Source organism: Mauremys mutica, chromosome 2 (genome assembly GCF_020497125.1).
Source record: "Mauremys mutica isolate MM-2020 ecotype Southern chromosome 2, ASM2049712v1, whole genome shotgun sequence".
Taxonomy (NCBI): Eukaryota; Metazoa; Chordata; order Testudines; family Geoemydidae; genus Mauremys; species Mauremys mutica.
In genome coordinates this window covers 228,880,111-228,901,603 of record NC_059073.1, presented here as the reverse complement: position 1 = coordinate 228,901,603, position 21,493 = coordinate 228,880,111, and the positions used below count along the sequence as shown (strand labels likewise).

At 41.2% G+C, this 21,493-nt stretch overlaps 1 protein-coding gene across 3 annotated transcripts in view; it reads right to left on the bottom strand.

Moving 5' to 3' along the window:
• RFTN1 (raftlin, lipid raft linker 1) overlaps positions 1 to 21,493 on the bottom strand; it is a 163,339-nt gene that overhangs the window by 13,130 nt on the left and 128,716 nt on the right. For 2 of the 3 annotated variants that reach the window (XM_045005979.1, XM_045005978.1), the window contains exons 7-8: positions 13,564 to 13,682; positions 1,116 to 1,219 (exon numbers count right to left, since the gene is read on the bottom strand). In XM_045005979.1, the coding sequence (XP_044861914.1) occupies positions 1,116 to 1,219; positions 13,564 to 13,682 (223 nt within the window). The remainder of the gene's footprint in view (positions 1 to 1,115; positions 1,220 to 13,563; positions 13,683 to 21,493) is intronic. The other variant, XM_045005980.1, reaches the window with a different exon arrangement.

The window sequence follows — 21,493 nt, the reverse complement described above, 5'->3', positions numbered from 1 at the left end:
ATTGCAGTGTGCTTTTCCTAGCCAAGCAATAAGAGCTGACAGATTCAGCAATAGTGATAGCACTGATTAATGCACAGCTCGGGTATGTAGTGAAGCACAAGGCAAAGGCAAATGCCTGCATCACTCAGGCTGGGCGTTAATCAGCACTAACGACCAATCTGACGGATTTAATGGAGGTAATTATAAAATGGTTCACAGAAAGGAGTGGAAAGAAGGGAGGACAAAGCACAGTGTTACAAAAGGGGATTAAAAATCCTTATTTGTGATTTTTCATCCACTGATTTATTCTAATGAAAAACATTAGATTAGAATAACTCCTTCCACTGGTTTTCCCAGCATGTTTGGTCTCTATAGACTATAAGAATTCAAGGACAGGAATTGTCTTCATCTGTGTCTCATACACCACTGGGCACAATATTGGTGCTTTAATAAAGAACAACTTGGCATGTTGATCTATTTTTTTTATTCATGACTGATGAAGAACCCTATTTGAATAGCAGTTCCGGAATGTGCAGTAGTAAGGATCAACTGCTGTCACATGCCTGTATTTTTAGCCAGTCTCCATTAAGAATGTTTTAAAACTATTTACATTTCTATTAATATAATTATGCTTATGATGCAAAAGTAGATATAAAAATGACCAAAACTCACCAACAAAGGAAATTCCAATTGAAGGCTACTACAGTACTATCAGTGTTATTTCACCCACTTTTGCTGAGCTACTGCAGCAAATGATGTGTAACACCACACACTGTTCTGATAGCTACTGATGAAAGACAACATGTGCTTCTACCGCTAGGCCACACCACTCTACAAACGGGACCACAGTTAGTTAGTTTATTTTTTAAATGGAGCTAAGAACTTACACCTGCAACCCGGCACATACAAGTCTGGCAGCACCCCCACCCCCTTCCTGCCCAGCAAGATTTGTGGCACGGCTGAGGTGGGGATAGAAATGCTCAGACTGGCCCAGTGGCAGCTGCAATGTGGCTTTCCTGGACAGTTTACTGCACATGTGCAGGGAACTATATACTAGGAGAATGGGGAGCTGTTAGCACAAACTATCATGCTGATACAGAGGCTTCCTTAACCAAAATGTAGTGCCCACACAGTACCTGTTTGTCTTTACAATTGGAGTAGGAAGCACACAAGTCAGCTGCCAACCGTATACCGCGAGAGAGTTCAACAGTGGAATATAGTCTGTCTGCACTTCAACTCCCTGGGGAAGAAAAATCAACTGTTAGGATTATCGCCTGATGTGTGACAATTTTTAAAACGGTGTTTTGTGTTGTTTCTTTACAAAGTTAGATCATTTTTGCAAGTTAAGAAAAGCAGGAAGGAAAATATTTGAAAACGCAAGACACGTAGGATCATTCTCCAGTTCTTGCTGAAGAGTTAAATATATTTGTTTAAACAGTGCAAATATGCAATTTCTTTTTGGTCTCTAAACCATCCATGTGACAGCTGATGAATCAGAAAAACAGGGCTAATTCATTTTGTTTTATCAGAGATCCCTTGGATAAGTGGCCTCCTGCAATCTTCATTGAAAAAACGAAGAATTACATCCTGGCAAACAAAAAGGAATTCATGTGGCACAAAAACGCATTACACTGTGTGGTCCAGATTCTGCTCTTGACTATGCTGGTGTAAATCCTGAACAACTCTCCTGAAGACAAGCAAGTTAACTTCTGTTTTACACCAGCAGAGCTGAGAGATAAATTTGGCCCTCCGATTTCAAAGCATTTCATGGGGAGTTAAATGGTATTATGGTGGTAATGAACCCATGTTATTTACATCCAGCAGCAGAAAGAAAATATAAGTACAATTTGTTTTAATCCTTTTGTCACCACAGGCAAATAAACATTACCTATTTGTTATTCTGAATCAGGAAATATGTGGGCGAGACCAAAACATTACCTTTCACTGTAAAAGTCTAGCTTCACTCAGAGATTCTGTACAATAGACTCTTGCTAATTCTCCCTCTGCTAATCTAGAAACCCAGTAATTCTCTCAAAAGGAACAAACAGTAGTCTCAGTAAAGATTGCTACTAATCGTACAAAATAATCTATTGCACATTTACTCTTCAGTGTTACCAATCTTACTGAAGTATTATCATAAATTGCTAATACACTTGTCACTACAAATACTATTACACTACATGACAGTACAAATTATGCTTGCCAAAATAAATGCACAAACACATTCTGTGATGCTGTGAGTGAGTGTGTGTGTGTGTTCATTTTCTTGTTAATTCTCAAAACCGGGTAAAGCACCACAGTGTTCCCAGTCATCAATGTCAATCAGTAAGGTTCTACTTCACTACACTAGTTCAAATCAAAATCTATATATACTGTAATAACAATCATTTGAACAGACCTAATTCATATCCTGCTGTAGTATTTTAAACAGAGGCCCTGATTTTCAGTTTTAATTGGGCTTTCCTTTTTGTGCATGCGATTTAGGACACTTAAATATCTATATAACTGAAAGGCAGGTATAGTTGGGTAATTAATCACTTACATGACCTAAACTGTATATGAAACTAACTGAAGTAGCAAAATTGTACCCATTTAAAGGAAAGCCATTATTTGAAAATCTGTCCTAAAATATGCACATAAGCACACATTGGATTAACCTTGCTTTGGGTTTCTTCACAAAAGCTGTCAGATGCTCACGATGATACACCTACTTACAGAGGTCAGACATATTTGCAAGGGTTGGCAGCATCACCTTATATAAGACAGCATGAAGGTACAGGAAAGGAAGAAGATGGCCTTTAAGAGAAAAGATAAATTCTAACTTAGCTTCTGACTCATTTCCTCAGAAGCTTCTCAGAACTTCTTCAAGTCTACCATGATGGCAGAAGTGCCATGTTTATGGAGCCTCAGAGCCACACAAATCAGAGACTCCACCAACCCCACCATCTTTGTCCTCCCTCCCTCCAGCTGCTAAACTGACTTTTTCCTCTTTCCAGTTTTGAAAATGGCCCAGTGCCTGAAGAAAATCTATTAAAGGTACAGACAGATGTCCAAATGCCTTTGAAAGCAAATGCCTCAGGAAAATACTAGGTATTTTGGAATGAATTTATAACAAAATCTAAGATTTGTCAGAGAGCTCAACAACTCCTTATCTCCAGAGTTATCCAGAAAAGAAGATGGTAATATCCAGGACATGTATAAAGAATGAAACCAGAACATTTGCTGTGGCAGGCATGCTACTGGGCAGATGCAGGAACATACAAAAGGAGCTGATTGAAAAAAATCCTTCTATTGTACAGTACCATGAGCGGGAAAACTTTTGGGACTTAACAACAAAGGACATGCAAAGAGTGGCTCAGAACAGACAAGGATGGCGGAGCCTTGTTTGTGCCCTAAGCGATGTCTGATGGTGCAGGAAGGATTCAGACTTCAGATTCAGCACCTGAGGGCTAAGATTATCAAAGAGAGCCTTCCTGTTTCATCGAGAAATGTGACAAACATGTCAAAATCCAAGAGTAGTTATGGCAACCAGGAAGAGCACCACGACAACACAAATCACATTTGGCTGCTGCAGGAGCCGAACCATTTCAGCGATGCGCTGTCTCCTGCCACAGCCAGTTTTCTCAGCAGGCTCTCACAGCAGCAAGACAATGAATCCCTGTGGGATTTTGACCTGTCTGACTTGTCAGACCTATGCATCACCTGTAGCAGATGATGTTAAATGTCTCAACAGAAGCTTAGAGAGAGAAAAGAACAGGATAGGGTTCAACAAAATTAAAGCATTTATTAGTTCAGACGGTTGAAGTGTATAAGAAAATTGAAGGGGAATGGTTAGGAAAAACGGGTGGATAGAAATTGTTCTAAAGGTAGCTTCTGTTTTCTGTGTTAGTCTCATGGTACCTTTCTATCCACCCTTTTTTCCTAATACCAGTCAACTGGGTTTTTAGCACCCACGAGAAAGCATGTCCACACCCTGCAGAGGTGCATACCTGGCCCTAGAATCACTTCCATGGCCCTCCTTAACAGCTCTGCTGGAAGTCACCCAATGCCTCTGTGGAATCAGCCAAAGTACCTCTCTCCAGGTCACCATGCCAGTGATCTGCAGGCACACACCTGCCCCATCCCAACTAGCTCTGGTCAGTGGTGGTAGGTAGGGGAGAGGACAGCAGCTTTTTTTCACCTTAAGTAATTTTTTTTTCCAGTGGAGCTCAAACTCCTCACTGGCAAATATAAGTACTAGCAGCTTTAGAACCAAGAGAGCCACAGAGACACTAACATGGAAGGGCAAGAAGAAGCCACGATGTGTAATTGTATCACAGGTAGAACTTGTGTTCCACCAGGAACCATAGCTGACGAAGACACATGGGAATACACATCTTGATAATAAACCTGAGTGTGGAACCATGCCGAAGTGTCACCATTATGGTTCTTTCCAAAACAAAAAGCATCTAAATGCACACTAAATTTTAGCACAATCTTGCCATGCACCAAAAAGCAGTCTCTAATCTTATAGTAAATGTAATTTATATTCTTATATTAAATGTAGCTATATTAAGTTCAAATACAGAAGAGCATGAGATTAAACTACTGTAATTAGGATTTTTTGAAGCTCAGGGTTAGTTAGACAGAATCAGTAGAAAGTACATGACAGAACTCTAATGAAAAAGAAGGTGCACAAATAATACCCTGTATCAAACTGAGAGACATTTCATTCTGTGAAAGGGAGCAAAATTGTAATTAACTCACTTCCCACTCTCCTGCGGTTGGTAAGTAATCTCTGATCACACCTTGAGTGTCAAAAAACCAGAACGCATTGAGCTGTGCTTTTTCCCTGATTTGCTGCACATAATAAGATTTCATTTTTATTTATAGTTTTGCTGTTTGGTTTCAACATTTCTTCCCTCCGCCCAATAGTCTCAGCTATTAGAAATGCCTAAAACCTGATTTTAAAAAGCATAAAGATAATCCCTAGGGCAAACTATACCACATACTGTATTAACAACATTCATTTTCTTTTACAGTTGCAGTTTTAGTCACTGAGCAACATAAAAAAAAAGACTGCTAAGTTCTTGTCCGACTGAAAAAAATTCAGTCAAAATGATTTTTTTTTAGTTAAGTAAATGTAGTTCAGTTACAAGTGAGCCAACTTTGGTCCCTGCCCAATGTATATTTTCTTGCAATGTGGACACAAAACAGACCAAGATTAAGGAATAAAAGATGGAACATCCCATTAAGACTTTATTAAATAAGTCTTAATAAAGTATTTAAGGCAAATCCGGATGAGCTGTGCACTGAAAAGAATGACAGAGTTTGGAGGTGGAGGAGGAATCCTGGCAATCAGGATTGGGAGCAGAAACACAGACAAGTTGCAACTGTCCCCTGCGTCTCTGCATGGGGAAATGGGTTGTTAATTATTTTTATCTATTATTTGTATTGTTGTAGCACCTAGAAGCCTCATAACTCTATAGGGAATGCACACCCCTGTGTCAGATTCGGACAACCTGCCCCCAGTCACACCGCAATTATGACTCTCTATAGCCCCATGGGAAGGGGAAGTGGGGAGAGCAGGATTTGCACCTCAGAAAAAGAGAAAGGAATAAAAATGTGTCTGGCTCGCTGAGAATAGGCTGGTGAAGGAATGTTTTATGTCCTCTGTGCATTATGAGATGGAAGAATCCCTAATATGGAGTTGTTAATGATATTTCGTTCTATTTTTGCACTCTTCCCATAGAGTCATTTGGTTAATCATATAATATTATTGATCTATTTTAAAAAAGATATTTATTGTTAGCAAAAGAGAAGTTATGTGTTTGTGTATGGAACAGCAATAAAAGTTGAACTATCCTGCTCTCAGATTGGGATCTTCCTAAATTTCAGTACATAGCACAACAGAACATTGCTAATTTGCACTGATTGGGAAGTCCACTGTGGATTACCAGCTTTCTAAATTAGACACAAGTCCTGCAAACTCATCAGCTTGGGCAAACCCCTGCATCCATAACACTTTGAGTGATATCTACCCATGCTGATCAGTTTGCAGTATTCAGACATCAGTGAGTAACTACAACAAAATCACAGGGAGGCCTTGCACATTATTCTGGACAGGTGTAGTTCAGATGGTTCATGGTATGTGTGCACTGTGTATATTTTGAGAAAGTAACAATGCCTTAGTACAATCACTACAGCACATTGCTATGACAATTTAAGTGAGAACAGGGGTGAGAGATTACCAGTTATTTTGTAAGAATTATTGGATTTGCAGATTAGCTAAATGAAGATGAGCAAAATTCTGCTGTATCAGGTACATCTTCATCCCCAAGCTCCACTGTGCATGGCCCAAATTGCACGCTCATAAATGCACCCAAATGTCACAAGTCCAAAACTGTGTGTGCTGCTGAACAGTCTTAACACCTGTGTGCACCTGTGTAAATCTCCTCTCCTAGTGAGTTTTGTGGATGCAGATTCTAACCCCGACACATGCACATGTATTAAGATTGTTCAAGTGCTCACACTTGGTATTTGCACCTGCAAAGCACAGGCACGTTTATGTAGAGAAGCAATTTGCACAGTGGAGGATGAGTAGAGGCTCAGCTGTAAATACAACTCTATGCGGCTAACACATCAATATAGTTCACTCATCACTAGAAAGTGTCTTAGTAAATGTTTTAAACTAACATTTCAATGGCAATTCTCACAGCCAGTACTGTGGGAAACTTTCACATTCTTGGCCATCGGGCATGAGAAATATAATCCAACAATTTTTATCAGTATATTTTTTTAAAACCAATTCATCTAGACCATAGAATGCATCTGGTGTATTTCAGTAGCTACATTCTTGTGACACCTTTTTAATTAGGCTCTACTAGACTCTCACATAGCTTCACTTTGGTACTGGTTCTACTATCTGTAAGTCAACAATTTTTGGAAAAAAAATTAGCTCATTTATTGTTCAGGAACTGGTATCTCTGATGATAGCCAGGCACACTTCATAGCACACACTGTTCAATGTTGACCATTCAGCTTCCCACTGCAAGTCACCCAGGGTGAAATTCATCCCACTGCCTGGACAAAGCCCAAGTAATCAGCCTTTGTGATGACAACTCCACGAGTATGAAATTTGCCACCCCTCCTGTCTTTAGGCAGTCCACAGAGCTAAAGAGCAGACCCTTCACCATCCCTATTCCAGTCAATGGAAGAGCAGCCATTGCCCTCCTCTATGCAGGGTTGGGGCCACTGTATATGTAGTCATGGATCCCCTGGCCTGCCTCCAAAGATCCCTCCAACATACTGCTCTATTCAGAGTTAAGTCTGGAGGAGGGGGATGCACAGCATCCAATTCCCTGTGCAGCTGCTTCACTCCCATCTCCATTGCATGGCTTAAAGGTGACCTGCTGAAGGAATGGAAATGAATTTGTGCCTTTTTGGTTCTTTATGAAATATAAAGAAGGGCTAGAAGAGCTTTTTTCCAGACTGGAAATTCATCTCTGTGTCTATCCTTCCCTATTTTTCCTTGAAGACTCTACGGATGAATGGAGAACTAACAGATTTATGACAAGATCACAAAGACCAAAACAAAACATGAGTGAGAGGGAAAGTGATCATTATTAAGACTGTCTAAAACTCTGTATTTTGTCTGCTTTTGGCAATACCTATTTAACTCAAGCTCCCTATCAGTAGACAGAAGAAATACTGCCTTTGTTAGAACTTTAACATTCCTGTCCCTACAGTCAAGGGCCGAAAAAGGTCTGAATCCACATTTCCAGATTCCAGCAAAACCAAGAGAAGATTACACTTGGCATTTTTGTTATATTTTTAAGATAAGAAACAAACATTACCAAAAAAAACCCCTTTAAAAAACCCAATCCCCTTCCCCAAGCTTTTTAGCTGTATATACATAATAAAGGAGCAAAACAAGGACAAACCGCCAATATTTTCCCCACTGAGCGATTACTTTTATGTGGTACAGGCCTTTCATAGGACTGAATTTTGTACTCATCACCTTCAACCCTCTTGCTATTCTAGTCATGGGTCTATCTTGTGACCATAGACTGACAAGTATAACAAAGTGAGGCGATCAAGCCCACCAAACTCACTGGAATCTGAGGTAGATCAGATTTAAAACCGAATTAAGGCCAGATGTCCAGAGAAATTTCCAGAAAGAGCACTGAATTAAGGAAACTTGTAACCCAGGCAGCTGAAAGAAATAACTTTGTTTTGTCTATTGGAGTAGATACAACATTATGAACATTTATCACACCTATAGCTGATACTATATCACATTACTTCCATTCTACCAGACACTGCAACATCACAATATATCTGGGAGCTTATAGTTTAATTCGAGTCAACACGCTGCAGACATAGAGGAAAAAAAATATTGAAGTGAGAGCTAAAGATGCACAGTGGGGAAATATCCTTTAATCAAGGAAAATATTTTCAGAATGAATGTTACTCGCTAGTGAAAAACAATGCAAATATTTGAAATAATTGTTTATAGTACTTCATTTTAATGAAATACTGGTTAATTTGTCAACATGTTCTGTTTCTTGGGTACAGGAAAGAGAAGGTGACACATTAGAGTTGGGGAGAAGGGAAACCAGACAGTCTTTGATTGATCAGAGCTGCCTACCCAAATTTGCCTGAACAAGCAGAATTAAAACCATGAAAGAAGTTTTAATGCTAGAGCTCACAGACTGTAATGAAAATAATGTGACCTGACATTTTTAGGGTTAAAGTGATAGGGTCGAGGGAAACATTTAGTCATTAAGAGTTCTCTGGTCATTTGCACAGATACCAGAGTTCTGTTCTGTCTGAGTGGAAACAGTTAAATAACTCAGAACTATTACATCCTGTCGGTTGCTTGGCGGACCGCATACTGTGACAGCTGCAAGCTTTACATCCTCTTGCAAACTGACATTTTATACACATACCAAGTGCATCAGAGAGTTCAGCTTGTTCTCGCTCTTAGACTTGGAAGCATTACTGTTGTTTAATAGCAATTAAACAGGCAATATTTTCTCTGTAGAGAGGCGTGCCAATTCCCCCTCATTTGCCTTTATGATGATTGGAAAAGTTTACCTTTTATTTAGTCTCAGTAGATTCACTGATCTTTGTAAAGTGCTTTGAGATCTGCTGATGCAAAGCACTGTATAAAAGCAGGGTATTATTATCTTTTTATTTATTACTTTATTATTGATGGTACTGAAAGATATATGGCATCTTTTCTTTCATAGTTGTGGCTGGACTTTTTAAATTGGAGCACAGTTAAAGAAACAACATATTTGATAAGCCAGTTCTCATCCCCAGAAGGAGCACACAAATAAGGGAAGTTGGATAAGCTCTCCAGAAATTACTCTGAAATGTACATGTAATTCTGATTCCATCCCAAAAATTCTGAAGCGTTAAGCAAGATAAGCAGGTCTGATATAAGCCCAAAATGGGAGTCAATTTATCCACGAATTTCTGACTGTCCATGGATGTTTCTTCCATCTGCCTGGTGCAAGACAGACATGTTCTAACAGGATGGAATTTTAGAAAAGATGAACATAACCTATAATGCACCAACCATGAGCTTACATAAAGATGAGAAAGTCTGGATTAACCAGACACTTCACCCCTCTGGAAAACTCTGCTGATGATTCTTTGGTGTATCTGTAGTAGAGGCAAAGCGCTTATTAAGGTTCCAGATAACTCCATTGTGTCTCACTGAGTTCTGTCATCCTTGAACCTGAAGTCCCTCTCTCTCCAGCTGTGATCTAATCTTCCTCTCTGCCGCTTCATTTCCCTGCATTTGTCTGTGAACAAAGGTGAATTCTAAGAACATCTGGCTGGGAGACAGTTTGGTCTACTGGACAGAACACTGGCGGCCCACCAGCGGATTACCCTGCCAGGCCACAGGTTGCCCACCACCTGGGTTCTAACTAGAAATGATTGTGAAATTTTCAGGGCATGTTGTTGGTTTTTTGGTCAGAAAATGTTTATCCATTGAAACATATTGGCTTTGACAAAACTTCCTCAGGTCCAGGATGGACTTTCTGGTAGAAATCAAAGAGAGAGACCCATTCCAGAATAGCCAACAGCCCAGTGGTCAGGGCACTCATCTGAAACATAGGAGAGGCAGATTTAATTCCCTGCTCTGAATTAAGCAGACTTGAACTGGGATCCTTCCACATACCAGAGGAGTGCCCTAATCATCCACTTCCCGGAGCTCCCATTGGCCGGGAACGATGAACTGCTTGGAGCGGCTCCAGGCCCCAGCACGCCAAGCGCGTGCTTGGGGCGGCAAGCCGCGGACGGGCGCTCTGCCAGCTCCGCGAGGGAGGCAGTCAGGCTGCCCTCCGCGGCTTGCCTGCAGAGGGTCCGCTGGTCCCGCGGCTTCAGAGGTCCGCCAAAGCCGCGGGACCAGCGAACCGTTCGCAGGCAAGCCGCGGAAGGGGCCTGCCTGCCCTGCTTGGGGCGGCAAAATTCCTAGAGCTGCCCCTGCACGTGCGGCCCGCGGGCCGCAGGTTGCCTACCACTGATATAGACTATAAGCTCTTCTCTCTTCATGCATTTGAACCTAACATAGCGGGGGCCTGATCTCAGTTGGTGACTCTATGGAAAACAGTAAGAATTATAGGAATACTAATAGTGGGCTAACTCTCTTAAGGGAAAGGATGTCATGGATAGCCAGCTTACATGGCTTCCCAACAAACCTCTGAGATACTTTTCTAGCTATGTGATAAATTCATTGGTTCTCAATCTTCTTGAATTGGTTTGGATGCAAGAGTTTCTTAGGATCAGCACAAACATAAAGAGCAGGATTGCCAGGAAGCATCCAGGCCATCCTGATCTCTCAAGTTACATCAGGTGATGATCTAACTATGGCACCTGAGTTATATATTCCTAGATCCTCCCAATTCAAATCCACATCCTACCCAGTTAATGGCCTATCTTACAACCAAGTCAAGGGAACTGCACCAGGGATTAACTTGGCCCACCCGGTGTGTACCGCATCTGATGTGCATGTTACCTGCTGTATGAGAACTGATGATTTTAACACCTAGTGTACTACAGTAATGCCTGGATAGCCTTCTATATCCTGAATAATGCTGCATGCAAAGAGCCTATATTACTCTGCCTTTTGATGAAGTGTTTGCTGAAAAGGATTAGTTAGCCCTAGAAAAGGCAAAAAAAATTAATTAATATATCTGAAAACGTTTTTGTACTCAAGAGACTTGGAGAAACTGTTCAATTAGCACTGGCTCCAAAGTCCATCCCAAAGATGTTCTATGAAGAACCACTACGTCTGACAGATGATTACAAAGGCGAAATGTGAAGGGTGAAACAAGAGCACACCCTGGATATGGATATGCGTGGCATTCTTTTAGGTCACTCATTTCTGCTTGTTGGCCCACTGGCCTCTGAAATATGTTCATTCTTGCCTTTTAAAAAAAGTCTTTTGAATTGTTTCCACTCCTTCAGAAGTCACTTCCAATTTTAACTTCTCAAAAGTCTTAGATGGTTTGGGGAGAGTATTTTCATGCCTCAGCCAGTGAGGAAAACCTAACCCAAAAATCTATCAAGATAAACTATCAAGTGATATAATCAATAAGAAGAGAATACACTTGCCACAATCCAACTGAAGCCAATGCTATAAATGTTTAAAATATTATACCGCAACAATAGTAAAGAAAATATATAGTTTTAAGGCTTGTACCTTGAAAGAAACCAGTAAGACTTCCAAAGCTTCCTGTGGAAATTCACAGGATGAGTATTTATCGTTTCCTCTGAGTTGCCTGATACTTAACACCCACAACAGTTAAAATTTAGGAAAACCAAAGTAAAGCATCGCTTATAGCAAGAAAGGCTTTGTAGCTTTCAAAGGGTTTTAATTGTTTATATATCCTCTCTTTAACAATTCAATTTATACAACTGGAATATTTATCAGGAAAAAGGTCAAGCTCTTTCAAAAATAAATGTTGAAATAACTTGGTGTTAAAATGCATTCTTAAAGCACAGACAGGCTGGACTGTACCTAGCCCCTATGTGGGTAAGCAAGACAGGCGAGGTCAGAAAGAACCTGTCTCCCTAACTCTTACACTTATATAAGCACATAAGGGCTGACTACAGTTCTATTGCGAGCTCCTGAGTATGAGGACAGCTTTTGTGTAGCACTGTTACAAGCAGCAATCACCTGAAAACTGGAAAGGCGTAGGCAAGGCCATGGCTGTATTCCCCTCCTTACCCTGGAAAGGAGCATATGCTGCAGCTTCTGTAAGAATTTCTGCAAGGGGACTCCCTAAGAACACCTGGAGGCACAGTGCACAATTAGGATACGATGCCTCTGTGAGATGCAATGGCTCACAAGCACTCTTTGCAAGGCTCTGTCTTAATGCCACAATTTAGCCCAGAAATGTGCAGAAAATAGCCTGTTAACTTGCTTTCAAGATTATAACTATTAAGAGTGACCATAAGACACAAATTATTTATTCAGACACATTTAGCCACAAGAGGACCCACCACTAGCTAGTTAACAGAATGCCTGTATTGTTCTTTGATAAGATCTCTGAACATTATTGTACGGCCATTTTATTTCACTAAGCCACAAGTCATCCCTTGATAACCACTAAAATCAGTAGTGCTTAACTTTTTTTGTTATGCATACTTTTTGTGAATCCATGCTTTCTTTAAGCCTCTCTCAGGATTTTATACCCTTTTACTCCATATAGCAAACTAGAAGTTTAGTCATTATCTTTTTAAATACATATTTTTTTCTGCCAGCACTGAAATAGACATACAAAAAGCAAATTAAAGTAAAAATGTGGGTAATAATACAAATGCATTGTTACATTTGATGCTTCATTTTAGATGCAAAGAATTCTGAAGCTCAGTTTAGTTGAACTAGTTTTGCCTGCAACTGGAGATATACACCATTGGGCCTGATCTAAAGAGTCTTTCTAGTGACTTCATAGCAATAAGGTGATATGCCGCATGCTTAGTTTTTCTGCACTCTGTTCCCATTTCTCTCCTTTAATCTGTGAACACTCAACTCTGGTTAGTGCTGACCGGCATTCTGGCCAAAGATGCATCTCTACTCATACCTTGTCAGTTCTTTTTGTGTGGGCCAGAGAGGTCACTACAAAGCGAATTACTAGTTATGATGTGTACTCATGGCATCTATATCTATCTAAGAGTTTTTTTTAGTATCACTACCCCCGTGATGAATGTAATGTTAGAACTTGAGCTAGCATTTGTGATTATGTTGCCATGACAACTGATGGAGATTCTCTTTATAGTTCATGTAGCAGAGGCATATATTTTTGGTCCTGAGTTCTATCTGTCCCCAACACTCATGCCCCTCAAAGTTTAGCTGAGAACTGCAATGTACAACACAGGAAACATATCTTATCAAGACACGTAGGCATCCCACTTATGGTTAACTTACCATATTATGTTTTCAAGCCCTCTTTCCTTTACCTCAGTAAAGCATAGTATTTCTGAAGTATGTGAAAGTCTACTACACCATCTTGCCAGCTTGTGATTTAGAAAAATATTACAATAACCTGAGGGTGAAAATCAAATTATAGTAAATGATATACTTACTTCTAGGACAGTCCATTGTTCCACAACAATAGCATCATAGCCCTGTATAGTTTTACTGTCTTCCGTAGAAAGATCTTCAAAGACAAACACTCCATCTATCAAGCCCTGCATGGAATCTGCTAAAACAAGAGGTTTCTGTAAGCTGCACGGTAGACACCTTACACACAGCAAGACATTTTATTTTGTTAATGATCAAAATCTGATCTTTTTTCCCCAGCATGTTAATAAAAAAGGACACAGGCGGAGACCCCCATAAAGTCAATGAGGCTAATTAATCTTGTAGTTTTAAAGAATACCCTTGATTCTGTAAGAGCAAGTTTCATGATCACTTATGTGTTAATGTGTTTATTTTCAACAACATAACTACTTCAGTTTGAACATGCCAAATGAAATATGCCCACGTTAGGCCCCAAATCAATGGGACTGCTCACACGCTTAAAGTTATACACATACTTACATGCTTATGGATGAAGACCAAATAACATAATATTTATTGCCAAATTTTCACAGGCCTCATTATATATGCTTACAATATTAACGAATACATCCACTTGTCCACACAAGTCATATAATCGCACATGCACTTGCAGGTGCAATTACCTAATCTACATGCACAAAGTAACTATTAGCATATGCAAATTAAGGATTGTGTGTGAGCAAAGATGTGCTCACAACTATTGCACGAATTATAAACGTATTTTGGTCACTAGGGCCACTGTTTCCCACCCCTTCTCAATCATATATATAACTGCATGTTCAGCCATTCTCTTGGTTTTCATAGATCATTAGTAAGTAATTTTAGCAGCATGTTCTCCCAGGCCTTAGTCATGTACTCATAAGCAGAAGTCACTAACCAATTCTTTTCTTTAGTGTTTTGCAGTATGTGCTCCATTAAGGCGCTATTTTGTAAGATACACAATTGAGAAGCAATTGAGTTACTGTTCCTTGTAAGATAAATAATCTAAATTATGAAACAATCAACATATATTTCAAAAACAATCACAAAAGATTACTTTGTGAAAGATATAATATACTGTGAATTATTTTTACATTGCTTAATAAAACATGTTTTCAGCCAGCCTGCCTTAAAATAGCTCCTAAATAACACATTTATTTTGGATGACTGATTATAAAGGACCTTGCGCATGTTCTCCCCTCCCCTTTCCCCCTCCCCAAAAATGACATTTTATAGCATAGTTTCTTTTCATTTTTAATGAAATTATTTTCTGCACATGGCCATGATCTGTTGTTTTGCAATGGAACCTGATATGCCCAACCAACAGATCACACAGAGCTGATATGACAGCTAATGAAAATCACACACATCCAAAGAAAAGCAAACCTAGTGATGGATTTTCCATAGAAGAGTGACTTCACGGGCATATTTTGTTCAGTAAACCTGTTATTAAAAGATTTTAGTTGTTGTCATATTTGCTATTGGAAATCATGCTGGTAAACCATACAAATTACAGCTGGAAAAGGCGTTTTCAGTCTGAGCCAATGCCTATATTTATTGTCTAGTGCAGGGGTGGCCAACCTGAGCCTGAGAAGAAGCCAGAATTTACCAATGTACATTGCCAAAGAGCCACAATAATACATCAGCAGCACCCCACCAATCAGTGCCTATCCTGCCTGCCCCCATAATCAGCTGTTTCACATGCGCAGGAGGCTTATGAGGGGAAGGGAGGAGGGGGCAGGAGCGAGGGCATGCAAGGCTCAGGGGAAGGGGCAGGGGCCTTGGGGGAAGGGGTGGAGTGGGGGCAGGGCTTGGGGATGAGCAGGGGGTTGAGCAGTGAGCACCCCCAGCACATTGGAAAGTTAGCATCTATAGCTCCAGTCCCGGAATCAGTGCCTACGTAAGGAGCCGCATATTAACCTCTGAAGGAGCCACATGTGGCTCCGGAGCCACAGGTTGGCCACTCCTGGTCTAGTGCCTTGTCAAGGCTTCTATCGTTTCCTTTAGTTGGGGTCTTTATTCATCTACATTTACCTGGAGGGAACAGAAACTATCCACACAGCACTTCTTTGACAATTACACTAACATGAATGCAGAGCTCACAACCCATTTGGACAAAGGCAGTGGCCTTCTTTTAAAGGCCAATGATAAAACCATGGGCACAACTGCTGCTTTTTTCCCATGGCTCACAAAGGAGGTGATGCAGAGCCACATCACTCAATAGGTGAGCCAGACATCACAGTACTCCCCAGACCTCCCAGGCATGCAGGGAGCACACCCATTGCTGCACCCCTGACATATCTGCTTGTCCATACAAGTCTGCTTTGCTCTGATCCCACCTCCTTCCCACCCTCACTTTGGAATGTCTTGAACTCACGGGGTGCTTGAAAGATAGCACTGCTGCCTTCAAGGGAGAACACATCGACAGTGTGCCCAGCCATTGCATGAGGGCCAGAGGGGGGCTTCTTGAACCTTCTTCTCCCTTTGTGAATCATTCTAGACAGAAACCAGGCACAATCTGGCTCTACGTCTTTTGAAGATATTACTTCGGGGGAATGTCTCACACATTCATTATGGTAAAATATAAAGCCCAGGTTTTTAGCAAGCCTTCAATACTGCAAGCTGTGTTCACAATTACATGGTGAAGAACTGCAGGTGTAGGCATTTGCAACAGTTATTGCACCTATTTACAGGCTGAATTACTTTTTTTTTTTTAAGATTCAATCAAATCATTAGGCTCTAAACGAGTGCAACTGCAGGTGCAAATAATTCACACCCAAAATAATGAAGACTATTTTTGTAAGCTTAGGCCTAAAGAAGAAATATGTAAGAATTCTGTTAGTGATTTCTTTTAGGATTCTGTTGGGAAACCAAAAGCATCAAGGAACCATGCCATTTTCCTCAGTTACCTCTGTCCCCACACCTCCAATGACCTCCCTGCAATCCCTTTTAGAATTAAAAAAGGGTCCCAAGAAGCTTGGGTTGATTGATTAAAAAAGGGAAGAAGGAGAATCCAGGGAACTACAGACCAGTCAGCCTCACCTCGGTCCCCGGAAAAATCATGGAGCAGGTCCTCAAGGAATCCATTTTGAAGCACTTGGAGGAGAGGAAGGTGATCAGCAACAGTCAGCATGGATTCACCAAGGGCAAGTCATGCCTGACCAACCTGATTGCCTTCTATGATGGGATAACTGGCTCTATGGATACGGGGAAAGTGGTGGAGGTGATATATCTTGACTTTAGCAAAGCTTTTGAAACGGTCTCCCACAGTATTCTTGTCAGCAAGTTAAAGAAGTATGGATTGGATGAATGGACTATAAATAAGGTGGATAGAAAGCTGGCTAGATTGTCTGGCTCAGTGGGTAGTGATCAACAGCTCGATGTCTAGTTGGCAGCGGTATCAAGTGGAGTACCCCAGGGGTCGATCCTGGGGTCGTTTTTGTTCAACATCTTCATTAATGATCTGGATGATGGGATGGATTGCACCCACAAGTTCGCTAATGACACTAAGCGGGGGTGGGGGGGAAGGGTAGATATGCTGGAGGGTAGGGATAGGGTGCAGAGTGACCTAGACAAATTGGAGGATTGGGCCAAAAGAAATCTGATGAGGTTCAACAAGGACAAGTGCAGAGTCCTGCACTTAGGATAGAAGAATCCCATGCACCGCTACAGGCTGGGTACTGACTGGCTAAGCAGCAGTTCTGCCTAAAAGAACCTGCAGATTACAGTGGATGAGAAGCTGGATATGAGTCAACTGTGTGCCCTTGTTGCCAAGAAGGCTAATGGCATATTGGGCTGCACTAGTAGGAGCATTGCCAGCAGATCAAGGGAAATGATTATTCCCCTCTATTCGGCACTGGTGAGGCCACATCTGGAGTATTGTGTCCAGTTTTGGGCCCCCCACTACAGAAAGGATATGAACAAATTGAAGAGAATCCAGCGGAGGGCAATGAAAATGATTAGGGGCTGGGGCAGATGACTTATAAGGAGAGGCTGAGGGAACAGGGCTTATTTAGTCTGCAGAAGAGAAGAGTGAGGGGGGATTTGATAGCAGCCTTCAAATACCTGAAGGGGGGTTCCAAGAGGATGGAGTTAGGCTGTTCTCAGTGGTGGCAGATGACAGAACAAGGAGCAATGGTCTCAAGTTGCAGTCAGGGAGGTCTAGATTGGATATTAGGAAAAACTATTTTATTGGAGGGTGAAGCACTGAAATGGATTACCTAGGGAGGTGGTGGAATCTCCATCCTTAGAGGTTTTTAAGGCCTGGCTTGACAAAGCCCTGGCTGGGATGATTTAGTTGGGGTTGGTCCTGCTTTGAGCAGGGGGTTGGACTAGATGACCTCCTGAGGTCCCTTCCAACACTGATATTCTATGATTCTAAGCTTGATCCGTACTTTCTGTCCTTAAAACACTGGACTGCAAACTAGACAAATTGGACTACAAAGCAATGACCTGTCCAAAAGGCACCTCTTTTTTGGGCTCAAGTGGATCACTCTGTTCAAACAAGAAAGGAAATTTCTGTTAATAAATAACTAACAAGCTGACTAAGGAGCTAGGGTACAGGTTAGAAAATGTGGAGACTCAGACAAGTGCTCACTATATGCACATGGCTGGCCAGGGAGTATCTTGTATATTTCATTCAAAAATGGCACTTGTAGGACTTAGCTTTAGATGCTAAATATGACCCAATTTATGTAGAAAGTGCACATGCCAAATCTACGTCCAGCAACAGAATGAATGGCAAAGCTCAAACAAGCCCTTTAATTTTTTAAGATAGGGATCCGAAGAAGGGACTCAAGGCTGATATATAAAAGACTGAGATTCAATTCCAGAATCAGTCTTACTTACTCTCTGACTTTAGGCAAGTCACTTAACCTCTCAGTTACTACATCTGTAAAATGGGGATAATAATGCTTGCTTTTGCAAAAGCTCTGAGAGCTACAGATATAAAACATTATGTAAGTGCAAGGTTTGAATATTACTTATTACTATTCTATTTTAGCAGTGAGACAGAAGAGGGAAGGTATATATAAGGAAAAGATCTACCTGTACCTAGAGGTATGCCCCCCCAACTCAGAATAAATATTAGGAAAACCTAATTTCATTGTACCTTCCTGGCACTGGGAGCAGCAGTTTGTCTATTCTATCTGGGCCAAGCTGCACAACATCTTTGCATAAAGCACCCATCTCTTTTGTGCGGGGGAGGGCTGGGGGAACACCACAGATAAACAGTTACACTACTTGAAATTCAAAAATGCACCAACTGAAGACAATATCAGAGGCAATGAAGCAGCATCAAAAGAGAGCCACTAGCCAGATTACCACATTGTCGTACCAAAAACAGAGGAAGGGGGTTAAGTGAAGCTGAATAAATACACTAAGGGATAAATAGAACCATGTAAAGTAGTGGAAAAAAGTAAAACTGGAATGCATAGCAATAAAGCTCCAAAATCCTGTGGCAGGGGTTTATTTCACTTCTCAAACCTTGGAAATGGATTTTCCACATCTGTGACTCAGTCTGATAAGTTTGGCATGGAACAGATTTACATGGAGTTAATGTTGTATGTGTTTTTGATTGAAGTTTTTGAAAAGATACAAGTTTGTGAAACCACTGAGACAGATTAACCTCTTCTCTTAAAAGGAACAGGTCTGGTCACCCCTCAACTGTTAGGATGCCCAACAGGCGATCATAATGGCAGGGATAGCCAAGAAAAAAAGTGTTGTAGATGAACTAACAATACACTGGTCTAAATCATACAAGAGAAAGGATATATGTGGTAGTAGATGCTTTGTGCAGGTTATGGTCTATACAAAAATCCAATAAAATATATTTTCATACACTTGCATAACTGTAGCCTCCACCTGCTCATCCACCCATGCTTGAAGGTTCAAAACAAACTAGCACACACGTCTGAGCCCACTCTGAAATCATCATGTGTGCCTCATTCCACTGCATATTAATCTACTCATGCACAATTCACAGCATTCACATATGTAAATAAACAGTGCGGGGGGCCTGGATCAGTGTTCATGTCGCACTCTCCATCAGTACCCGTCCCAAGCCAGGGAAGCTAATGATACAACCAGCGGACCAAATTCGGTGATAAATCCTGGTCATGTGCCACCTGAGGCACAGTATGCATCTTTTTGAGAATTAGTCTATCATTGGCTGAACTTGCAAGGGCATGCGCTCAGCCTGATGGCATTTTCTTGGCCGTCTATAATGCAATGACTTCTGAACCCTATCTTTGACCAATTCCAAAATTTCAGGGAATGTTTCAGGTATCAATTGGCAGAACCCTATTGATTTAGGAGAGGAAATCAGAAAACTGGAAGGGGAGAAATGGGGGACACACAGAGCCCCTGGCATCTGTTTAGCAGAGCCACAGCACTCTGTAATTATCTATAGATAAAAAACATCAGTTGATAGAACCCATCAAAAACTTCTAGCACAGCAATATCCCTATCTCATTTCTTCCTGCCTTCTCAATAGCATTTATCATGTTGACAACCTGAATGACTTATCTCCCACACAGAAAGAAGAGAAATAATAATGGTGGGGGGAAAGGATGCCTGGGGAAGAAGAGGTGCCCTGGTATGTGGTGGAAGGAGGGTAGAGGCAGGCATGGGGATCCACAAAGAGCATGTGGCCTTGGTAGAGAAAGGGGGACCCTGCAGTGGAGCTGTGGGGAAGAAGAATGTATGGGGCACAGACTCATTGCCATGGGGGGAGGTGGGAATGGGGGACACTCGATACTGCTGGCACATGGGAAGGGGAAGAGGGAGTTGCAGGGAGTCCCTGAAATAAAGGGCGATGCAAAGGAGACACACAGGGTGCTTGCGGGCAGGGGAAATAGAGGGGTGCAAGGAGTCCCCGGAGTGTATTATGAGCTCCACCTAATGAAGATATTTAAAGGTATGTCTACACTTCGAGCTGGAGTTGTAAATTCCAGTTCAAGTTGATATACCCACACTAGCTCTGATCGAGCTAGTGCACTAAAAATAAAGTGTGGCCAGAGTAGCATGGGCAGCAGGAGGGGCTAGACACCCCAAGTGCATTCCCAGCATCTTGGACAGTTATGTACTTGGGTTGGCTAGCCCAACCTGCTGCTTGCACTGCCACAGCTACACTCTATTTTTAGCACACTAGCTTTATCAGAGCTAGTGTGGGTATGTCGCCGTGAGCTAGAATTTATATCTTCAGCTCGACATTGTAGATATACCCAAAGTATATACCCTAATGTGCAAGAACATGTGTGTTCTGGGACAGAACCATCATGTCTCGAGTCTAGAAAAATAGTCATCCAAAGCTTTGCAGGCCACACAACAAGACTCTTTTTTACAATTCCTACAGTAGTCTGCAGTAGTTACACCATCTACCATGCCAGCAGTTTAACGTCTCCCTGATTCCTGTGTGTTTTTCTCATCTTTCAATAAACTCTTCATTAGTGTGATTAATCTCTTGGAAGTCAGTGTATTATATTCATCCAGTTAATTCTCAAATACTAAGTTAGCAAGCCCTGTGTTGCAATCAAACATTGGGCCATTTCCATTAGCAGCGGTTCATTGGGCCACACAGCTGGTCATGCTATTAAAACAAACCATGTTTCGATTTTGTCTGGTTCATGGCGTCATTTTCCTCTCCATCCTCTTAGCTCATGCAACTTCATTCTTTCTCAGACTGAAGGCTCAGAATACAAAGGTTAAATCGCCCTCCTTTACCAACAAATGGTCCATTATCACTGCATTTTTTATTAAGGTAAAGATTCTCCCCCATTGTTCACAAAAAGCTATTTTCACTTGGCTGTATAAATATTTGATGCAGGTCTATTGGCAAAATGCTGCTGTAATGTTCTTGCTTGTGATTTAAATGAAGGGTATGGAAAAAGATTTCTTATTTTATCATGACAGCTATACTAGTGGGCAACAATTTTCCCACAGCTGTCTTTGAACTATTAAGCCACCTCATCTCTG